The sequence below is a fragment of the Etheostoma cragini genome, chromosome 7 (assembly GCF_013103735.1).
Source record: "Etheostoma cragini isolate CJK2018 chromosome 7, CSU_Ecrag_1.0, whole genome shotgun sequence".
In the NCBI taxonomy this organism is placed as follows: Eukaryota; Metazoa; Chordata; class Actinopteri; order Perciformes; family Percidae; genus Etheostoma; species Etheostoma cragini.
Window position 1 is genome coordinate 4,387,813 of NC_048413.1, and position 10,870 is coordinate 4,398,682.

The following is a 10,870-nucleotide window of genomic DNA, read 5'->3' on the forward strand; positions in this document are numbered from 1 at the left end:
ATTTCTGATTCTGATTCGAAAGTGGAAGAGACGAGAATGACGTATGTATATATTGCCTACGAAATTAAGTTTTAATTTATAGATTTTGAAGGGAAAAGTCCAAGTGTCCGGAATACCATGAGCTGTCTGAAGTATCCAGAATACAGTGAGCCCAAGTCACATTGAAAATTAACATTGCTGTATTTGTGAGAGATTTGTGATACAATGGGCTGGCCTGCATTATCATCCAGGCAGATCACCTCTTCAAGAGATATAGCGAGATATAATGATTATGGATTTATTGTCCAAATTGTACCTAAGAGCTTGTTAAAGAGGCGCATCTGTTTTGGCCAGGTCTTACCTCTCCCACGTACTCCATAATGAATGTGTTCTTCTTGATATGCTGCAGTGTGCGGACACCCCACCCCCGGCCGTTCTCCGTCTTAAAAATGCACAGGTCGAACTGGATGCCTTTCTGCACCACTCTGTTAGGACATTCGAGGCTACAGCTGCATTGGGAGTTACACTCATAAATGGGCTGTCCTGCCCGGATCCGGACCTGCCCCCTGTCATTGTAGGCCATGCGGTGGAGGGAGGCTCCAGGGCAACAACCATTTACCGGCTCCTCTAAACAGTTCTTACACTCACAGCCCACAGCCATTTCATCTAACACGATGCCCTGGCCTACTTTGTAGTTGTTGATGTAGGTGAAGTTTTTTGGAGGGCCCTCAAAGTCCACTTCGTTTAGGACAAAAATGCGACCTGGGTGGTTGCGTGTCTGATTCAAATGTGCCTCCCAGCGCTGCAAACTCTGACGGAGTTTGGCTTTTTGGACAAGGTATGAGGCAACTTCCTTATCCAATTTTTTAGGGATGCAGCGTCTCTTGTGGCGCCTCAGCTCTTGTTCCAGGTCCCGGTGGAACTGCTTCATCAGTTTGGGGCATTTAAGGTTCCTCTTAGGTTCCCAGGTGTTATCACACTCTGGAAAGCCCCTCCACTTTACCAGGTATAACTCCTCCTCCTGAAACACAACAACTTTGGTTAGGGGCAAAGATTGGATTCTTTCTCATTTCTAATTTATGTCTTGGCAGTCCACTCTTGTCTACTGAGCTGTAGACAGGTAAGTGGGTATTGATAAGTAGCCTATTGACTTTTTCTTCAAAGGTTTTTTGAATAATAATAATAATAATAATAATAATAATAATAAGTAATCCTCTTTGTATCATTCCCAGTAATGTCCTGCGTGATGTTTATGCACACCTCTCAGCTCAGCTGTGTGTGTGGAGTGCAGGCATCACTGCACAGAATCCCGGCATGTGAATAGAGATGCAAATACAGGGGGATGGGTTTGTGTTCTACCGGTGTAAAGTTGCCTGCTGTAAATGCTTGAAATGCCAAATACCAGAACACATTTTCTGAACTCATGGTTATTCTGCAGGCCGGACTGAAATCTCTGAGAGCTGACAATGGCTGATCTACAGTTGGTTGTTATTAAAATCAGCAACAGATCACCTACAGTCTGTTGTTATTTTCACGTGATTGGCCAATCTAACATATGCCGATATTAAGCCGGTCAAATGCTGTAAATAAATAACATTTTAAAAGCTACCATACACACTGCATACAAATTTTATACAGTCTAGCAAATAATAGCAATAAACCCACAGTTAATTACATTATTTTAAAGCAGTGTAACTACTGTAGCATGTAAATAATGCACTTAAAATACAAACGTGAGCAAGAGCGTTCAACAACTGCCATTATATCATATCAACAGCTATGGCAGGTGAAGAACACATACAACGAATTGACCAGCTTACAATAAACTGACAACATAAGTCATACAACTTACAGTTCTCAAGGACGCACACACGCGATCCCTACTGGCTAGTTACCCCTGGACAGCGAGACTTTTTACTTTCTCTCCCTTTTAATAATAATATAATAATACATTTTATTTATAATGCCCTTTACATTTCACAAGGAAATCTCAAAGGGCCTTTTCTGCCGGGAGGCAAGCTTGTCTGTGCTATTGACATGCACGCTAACAATCACTGCTGATATACAGCCTTTTGAAGAAATGCGTATTGTATTGTCATTACCTTTTTCCTACAGAGTGTAGCTTGCTAAATATATCAATTTTTTTATTTGTATTTTGGAAGCGAAAAAAAGGAAATTGTTCTTCCATAAAATTGCACTTTAGATGTGTTTATTTCCCACACCAGGAGTGTGTGTAATTTATATAAGGGAGAGCCTGGACAGTTGAAACGCTTTTTAATCAAACGTAAATTACAAAGCAATCATATCTGGAAACTAATAATTTTTCACTAGCAACCTACATGCGTCATCAGTCTAATACAGTTGCATTTTCAGCTTTGAACAAAACCGGTTAGGAATTATTACAGCAAAAGTGGGGATCCGCCCCTCCTGGTCGGGACGAATGAAACTGCATGGTGGGACAAATGAAACATACAGTTTAAGCCATATAAACCTCCCACAACATCAATATTTTACTACATATCATGAATGTTACCCCCAAAGGTGTTATTTTAGATGTATTGTTGCTGGGCTATGCATCATCGTGAAGCATGTATGAAGCCATTATTGTAAGATCATGTGTGTGGATTATGCGGCCATTTATACAGCTATAACAGTACGTTTTCCCATTTATATCATGTTTCTATTGTGAAAAATGAAGTTTCACTAGGTTTTATGTGGGTTAGGCCGCTGAACATCCAAATAACACCCCATAGCCCGTCATTCTCTATAGGATAACATGGGAAAACTTGACCCCTACCTGGTGGACCCAACTATATTTTTCATCTTTCTAAAACTGCTCTTCCATGTCTCACCTCCATATTTTATTGTATAAAAACAGATAGTTGTGCATTTACTTAAAATACATGGAGTTACAGCCTGGTCAGGACAACTGAAACAGCGGTTTCAAACATCCCGACATAGACAGATGCCATTACAGCTTGTTTTGCTTTTCATGTAAACAAGCATGCAATATGAAAGACTGAGATTGTGGAGAACACTAAATGGCATACTGAATAAGCATGTAGTCAAACCTTTAAATGAAAAACACTCATTAATAATCTGGAAAAAAAATGTAACTGCTAATGAAGTTTACTTTTGATCCTCAAAACTTGTTTATCGCCTGCAACTCTGAGATAAAAGGAAATAACGGGAGGATATTTGGCTGACAGGAGGAGGTTAACATGCTCTGTGTTTTAACCTAAGGAAGTCTGTCTATCATCATTGCACTCTGAGAAAACCGGAATGTTTTATTCGTCCCACGTTTTAATCGTCCAGGCTGTTCCCTAGTTCTATTTCATAGCGATCGATCATTTGTTCAAAATATGTTTTATGTTCTACGCAAAATTGTTCTATTAAAAAGAGAAAATAATTATTTGTGTGCTTTAAAGTGGTTAGAAAAAGAAAGAAAATCGGCCTAGAAAATTGTTACTGGTGCATCTCTAGTGATTAGTTTTTATTATTAGTAGTTTATTAGTAGTCATTAGTTATATCAGCAACAGATCATCTACAGTGTGTTAGATAATTTTGACAGCTACTCTTAATATAGACAACTGGAGACAAATTGATATCTGTGTGTGATAACATTTAAATAAATCTGACCTAAAAGGATGCAAGTGTTTCTGTAACTTCCTGTTCAGCCTGAGGGAACTGTTGTAAACTGTGCGACTTGACAGTGGTCTTTTGGCACCGGCCCCGGCCCTTGTCCACAGGCTCCAACGAGCCTATTGATGTGCTAGTTGTGGATGATGTACTTCCCCTGTGCAGTATGGTTGTTTAATTAAACTCTCCTGTGTGCGGAGTATTATCTGTAATTGCCTGTGCACACGCTGAGGAAAGGCACGGCCAACGCATGGCAATAAACTATCAAATTGGAGTGCTGTCCTAACAGCTTTCTTTAAAAGGATTTCAATTAAAAGGAATAACAGTGGCCTGGAGCTACAGTGTCCAGCACAAAAGTGAATGTGCAGTGTACAGGGAATGTAATGCTAAGTTCTTAACACTAGCAATGTAGCAGATGAACAGAGATTTGATAAAACAGTTAACGTTAAATAATACTGATAGTTTACCTTTGTCTTCTTGTAGTCACAGAGAAACTCCACATCATACTCATTGGAATTGGTTCTGTTCACCCCCAGCTGTTTACAGTAGAGTCTCTCTCTGCGACAGAGGGCTTCCAGCTCATCCCAGGACATCTTCCAAGGCACGCTGCAATCTGACACAGCAACTCCCTTTAACTCAACTATTGGCGAATGCACTGAGGCAACAATTAAAAGTCAATTTAAACTGGCTCTGCTCATTGGTAGAGGTACTTAGCAATGTCACTGACTATTAACATTCAGATGAATGGGATAATTCGGCATTCATAACTCGGTGAAGAGCTTTTTATGTCAGTAAAATAGTTTCAATCCGAAAACTCAGCTTTTTACCGCCAAACACGGCAGTTGAAGATAATACCGACAAAAGCAAGTTAAAAGCATTGGTTTACTGAACTAGCGTTACTAGCTAAGTGGTGCAGTCTCTACATTAACAGTTGTTTAAATAGACTAACGTTAGAACACATTTGGCTCTATAGTGTTCAACTTTTCTTTTTCATATGTGACGCTTCCTGATGAACACAAAAGCAATAATGGTACCTCGTGTTTTTAAAGAAAGACAAAGAAACCAAAACGGAAACCAGTCTTTAGGATTATAGCTGTCGCACACATAACGTTACATTTCTTGGAAACATCAAACATTAGCCAAAAAAGACATTTAATTCCATTTAAACATGTACGTGGCGCGGCATGGCGCGTGAAGCCTATCGACAACAGTTTTATCCGCTAAACCACGCAGGCTGAGCCTAAAATGCACAGCGCTAAACTAATTTATGTCACGTTATGCTTTCTCAAGTAGATACAAAGACAGAATTCACAAGCGGAGAATTTCCCCACAAAAGGCTGCATTAAACAGCAAGCATCGTCAACGTTACTTCGGAAAACTAACTTCCTCGTCACCATAATGTTCAATCGCACTTCTCTCGTTCGTGTTACGTGAAGTCGAGGACAGGCCATAGTGCATATTTACGTTTTTTAAAAGTTGTATGCTTAGTCTTGAGCAAATAACAAAAGTTTAAACATATAATGGCAAAAAAAATTATACGTAGTCCATTTTAGTTACCTTTCAAATTTTCCGCCATGTTTTTCACACAGCCGCCAAAATAGAAGAAGCGACATCGGTGGGGAGGATCCTGCAGCAAAGCAGACTGTCACGGCTGCTGATTGGATGAGCGTCATCTGTCAGGCCTCTCATTGGTTCAAATGTCTTCAAGAGGGTTGACCAGAAGCAAATTTGTGTCCCGCCCTGCTGTGCCTTACTCTACCTCTGGTTGGCTTACCCTGGCTAACCCTACCCAATTACACTACGCCTGCCTAAAACTAACCAATACAACCAACAAAGAAAATGAGCGTAAACCAATAAGAAGCAGAGTAGGGTGCGTCAAAGAAGCGCCATTCTTTTTTTTTTTATTGGAACAACAAAGAAGCATTACAAGCAGTGCATGCAATGTTTCTTGGAGGATGTACATTTAATCAATAGGCTATTTAAGGGAGGTTTGGGGTCCCCTGCTGAAGCTGCTCCCTTGGCAACCCAATACCGGATAAGCGGACGAAGATGGATGGATGGATGGCTACATAAGATAACATAATAGCTTGTGGGAGTCTACCTTGAAGAAGACGAAGAAATGTAAACAAAAATAAGTAACCAAAACAAAAAGAACTCAAGGGTGGGGGGTGATTCAAAACACCCCCCACCCTTGAACAACCACAAATATTTTCAAAGAAGAAGCCAATACATTATGATCCAAATTTAAAGACCACATGTAGAGCATGTGATTGGTCCCTTGTCTTGTGTCTGTCTGTGTGTGTCTGTTTGTGTATGTGTTGTTTTGTCTCCCCTCCCCCTTCCTAGCTTCCTCTCTGTGTTTTTTTTTTTGGCTCTGGGACGCGTTCCATGTCTCAGTGTATTGTTTGAAAAAAAAAATCTGTGATAAATTTTTGGATCAAAGAATTTTCTTTTTCACAGAAAAACAGAAAAACTATCCATAAAAAAGAGAATGTGAGAGATGCCAAAAGTTAGAATGACATTATCTTTAGTACTAACCAATTTCTTATATTCCACCAAAATCTTTGGGACTAATGCCATTAAAACTATGTGTTTTAAGGTTTCAAATTGTATAGTTTTTATTAAGAAATGCAGCTGTTGGATTTAATATAAAATGAGTTTCTGCAACTTTTTGTGAAATGGATGTATATCTGATTGAGCTAATATGATTGTTCTCATCCACTGTAGTATGTGGAGATATTATTAAGAATGACTATGATTATTGTGACAGAGACTGGGCCTCCAGGTTATTAAGATTCTGACTGAGTAGCAAGAAATTAAGTCAGTATTGATTCTGTGAGAATTCACTGATCCAGTTTCTCCCTATTTTAATCTTCCCCTTAACATTTAAATTAATCTACATGTATGTGTGTTCAAAAATGGCTTCTGGAAAGAAAATGAAGGATAAATTAAATATGAATTACTAAACAGACATTATTAAGACGTTCCCTAGCCCATTGGCCAGGAGTCATTCTTGATGCCTATTATCCCAGATAAGGCAGAGGATGAATGGGAATTTTTTGCTGCGTGTCTGCCCAATCTCTGGGATCTCGGTTTTCTTCATTTTCAATCATGTCGCCATCCATTCTACTATGTGCTAACGTAACCACCATCAAGCCCTTAATGATTTGCCATGAATGAATGCCGCAGAATCTGTTGAGTCGCCTTGTAGTGGTGTGTCAAGTGCAACTTACAGTACATTTCCATCCAATTAGATTGAATTCGGTATTGATAAAGCAAACAATAATAACGGTTACTCCAGTGAAATGACTTGAAACTTGTTAGTGTGGATGAGATTAGGACCGTATATAACTGTCTTTTGATGCTTTATTACAATCAAGCAACAGTACAAACATGGGCAGGGGTAGCTCTGCTATGGCTGTGTGTTTGTGTGTGGTACTGCAGAGAAATAAGTAACATTATAAAGAATACCATACACAATGCATAGGAATTACAGTATGTTAGCAAATAATAACAACAAACCCACTGTTAATTACATTATCATATTTACACTTCTCAAGGGTGCACACACACAATCTCAACTGATGATCCTCTGTACAGCTATTTCTTACTTCATTGTAACAAACGTACCAAAAAATCACAACCTATTGCAATTTTTTACTTTTTTTTGTGCTGCAACAATCTTAAAAAAAGTCTGTGAAATCCTGGAGGGGCTGATACTAGTGGAGTGTGATGTGAAAGAGGAGAAGGCAGAGGTTTTTAAGGTATGTCATAGTGCAAACCAGCACAGAAGGCATCAATAAATTGTTGGGGAGGGTCATGCCTTTTCCCAATCATTTTGGAGGTTAGGGTCAATTCTTTTTTGACTATAGATCCCCCCAAAAAGAGATGTAGGTTTCCCTTTTTTATCAAGCAAGCTGTAGCAAGCTACTTGCCATAGCCAACATAACAGTTAGCTTGTTGTAGCAGCCCTGAAAAACTGTAAGCTAATGGCCTTGCTAGACCCCAGTACGGGCAGCAGACTGTTGCACGGTATTAAGTCTAGCATAGCAGTATAAAGAGATCCTGAAGTTTAGATAACCAATGAGTGGTTCATATTAAAGATGTTTCGGAATAAGACTTTTAGCTTTTTAATATCTCTAAATAAGTGATCTGGGGCCAGCACTTCATCTGGGTGAAATTACCATTGATAGCCAAATGAAGCTTTGTGAAGCACTTTCTTTATTTTCTAAGCCCACTAGATAGGTATACCCACTTGGTATAAAGAAAATTTTTTAATGAACAGCAACTCAAGTGTGCTTTCAACCCTTTCTTGAAATGTGCGTGCCATCTGCTAAAACCACCTGCTAAAAGGCTTAACTATTTGTCAAAAGTCTTCCATAGCTTGTCAAACCACAGTGACATCCTTAGAGTCCTGATAGTTAATATCAGACCTCACAGTAATGTGACTCAGATGTATACCCGGGTCCTCGGCAGACCAGGACTCTACTGGTTCTGTCCTGGTTAGCTGCTGAGCTCTTGCCTGAGGGAAGGCAAAACCATCCAGAGGTGCATGCTCTATCCTGCACAGGCTGTCCTCGCTGTCACTGCTGTAGCTGGGATTGGAGGCCTTGACGAGGCAGCAGGGGAGCTGGCCGAGTTTGTGATGTGTCATCTGAACATCGTCTGTTTGAACAGCTTTTTCCATCTGCCAGACACTGATGGGGCCCTCCACATCCTCCAGCACGCTTGGCTCCACCTTACGGAAAGTGTGGCGGGCATATAGGCCGATGCAGAACATCTCCACAATCACACAGTAGTGGTAGATCACTGAGATTAGACAGAGACCACAAGACACAGGGTTAAAGGGCATCATATCCAATTCTTTTACATGAATTACATGCAGTTAACTAAAGGAGCACTTGGAGATACCATGCCCTATCTCGCTAGTTTAAAGTTCCAACTTAAGGGGTCATTCACGGGACTTGGGAACACAGTCTTCCAATTATTCCAACACCACATGAATCTTGCAATGTTAACAAAAGTAAATTATAATTTGTGCATCCTCCCCGTGATTTGGATCCGCTCCAAAGTTTAATGGGCTCTGCTTCGGCCCATGCTACACCCTACCACCAAGTTCATTGAAAATTGGGCCAGTAGTTTATGCAACACTATACAAATCACAAAACATAGAGTAACTTCAACTTGTATAAAGGTTTCCTCATTAGCTTTTAGCTTAGCACAGCACTATGAAACCATAATCAACACTGTCTTAGCTGTGTCTTCCTCACTAGACCCACCCTTTTGTCCAAATATGGTCACTCTAGCTCCAAAATACCAAGATGCCAATGGCCAAAATTCTAACTTCTGGCTTCAAAACTGCAGTCACTGATGTTACCTCCATTTTTTTACAGTCTGTTTTCATAAATATATTCAAGAATATAGATTACATTTCACAGCAATTTTATTTTATGTTTTTTGTGACAAAAACATTGATTGGTTGATTTATGTTAAATTTGCATTCAGATTGCTAGGAATTTGCAGGTATTGGTCTCACCAGTAAAGTCTGTACCCAAAGCTCCATGAACTCTGCAGACTTGTGGAACTGTGTATGGCCCTTTTGGCTCTGGGCCTTACTTACTTAATATCATCTGCCTGTCTAAGTACCGAGTGCTGTCTAGATGCCATTCTGACTGAAGAATTGTTGAATGTCAGAGTAAATAAGAAAAATTAACCGGCTCCTTAATTCAGAGGGGCAACCATCAATATGATGTCTGTCTGGTGAGTTTTTGATCACTGGAACATTTCCTGGAATTTAATTGCTTTCAACTGTGTTAGATGTGTGTGACAAAACACTCATTAGGGGTGTGTGATTCAGAAAATGTCATGACTCGATTTGATTCCAATTTTTCGGCCCACGATTCGATTCAATATGGATTTTTGTTTAAAAAACGATTCTCGATAAAAAAAATGTAACTGTAGTTACTTTTACCACGTATGTATGTATACACAGTGTGTACAATATGTATACTGTGAAAAAGTCTTAGGCAGGTAAAATAGAAATAACGATTGTTGATTTTTATCAATTTACAAAATGCAAATTGAGCGAACAAAAGAGAAATCTAAATCACATAATTATTTTGTGTTACTACCCTTTTTCCTTCAAACCAGCATCAATTTTTATAGTTACACTTCCAAAAAGATGCAGTGGTCGGCCAAGGAGACTTAGTGCTGCAGATGAAAAACACATCAGGCTTTTTTCCCTTTGAAATGGAAAGATGTCCAGCGGTGACTGGCAGAGACCAGTGGGACCCAGGTACACCATATACTGTCTGGAGAAGTATGGCCAGAAGTGGTCTTTATGGAAGAGTTGCAGCCAAAAAGCCAGACCTCCAACATGGAAACAAGGCCAAGTGACTCAACTATGCACAAAGGAACTGGGGTACAGAAACATGGCAACAGGTGCTCTACTAATGAGTCCAAATTTAAAACATTTGGCTGTAGCAGAAGGCAGTTTCTTGGTGTCTGCAGGCAACAGGAAAGCATGGATGGAGGTTCCTTGCTAGTTTGGGTCTGCAGTTCTGCAAATGGAGTTGGAGATTTTGTCAGGATTAATGGTGTCCTCAATGCTGAGAAATACAGGCAGATACTCATCAATCATGCAATGCCATCAGGAAGGCATATGATTGGCCCCAAATTCATTTTGCAGCTGGACGCCAAACACACAGCCAAGGCCATCAAGAACTATCTTCAGTGTAAAGAAGAACAAGAAGTCATGAAGTGAGGGCGTGGCCCCACAGAGCCCTGATCTCAACATCATCGAGTGTGTCTGGGATTACATGAAGAAACAGAAGGATTTGAGGAAGCATACTCCCACAGAAGATCCGTGGTTAGTTCTCCAAGATGTTTGGAACAACCTACCAGCCGAGTTCCTTCAATAACTGTTCAAGTGTTCCAAGAAGAACTGATGCTGTCTTTAAGGCAAAGGGTGGTCACACAAAATATTGATTTGATTTAGATTCTTAGAAAGAATTCTTAGTTTACAGCAATTTTTCATACCTGCCTAAAACATTTACACTGTAATATATATATTTAATTCATGTGGATTAGTTTCTTGTACTTTTAAGATCCTGTTATGATGTATTAGTGTGTTGTGTGTGATGTCTTTAAGCTACTGGGACCTTGAACTTCCCCTTGTTGTTATGGTTTGGGGTTTTTGTTGGGGTATTTTTCCTGTTTGGCCTTCCCTGGGTTTTTGTCCCGGCTTTGTCCC

The 10,870-nt window shown here is 39.9% G+C and overlaps 2 protein-coding genes across 2 annotated transcripts in view; both read right to left on the minus strand.

Moving 5' to 3' along the window:
- Window positions 1-235: 235 nt before the first annotated feature.
- On the minus strand, window positions 236-5,282 carry LOC117948101 (histone-lysine N-methyltransferase SUV39H1-like). Its single transcript, XM_034877574.1, has 4 exons — window positions 5,176-5,282; window positions 4,086-4,231; window positions 341-1,000; window positions 236-241 (listed from the first exon to the last, which is right to left on the minus strand). Exons 1-4 carry the CDS (start codon window positions 5,192-5,194, stop codon window positions 236-238), a joined length of 831 nt encoding a protein of 276 aa, XP_034733465.1. The 5' UTR covers window positions 5,195-5,282.
- Window positions 5,283-7,986: 2,704 nt separating this feature from the next.
- Window positions 7,987-10,870, minus strand: part of si:dkey-16n15.6 (organic solute transporter subunit alpha) — an 8,151-nt gene continuing 5,267 nt past the window's right edge. Inside the window, exon 7 of the mRNA XM_034877915.1 lies at window positions 7,987-8,427. Coding sequence (XP_034733806.1) covers window positions 8,006-8,427 — 422 coding nt within the window. The 3' untranslated portion in view covers window positions 7,987-8,005. The remainder of the gene's footprint in view (window positions 8,428-10,870) is intronic.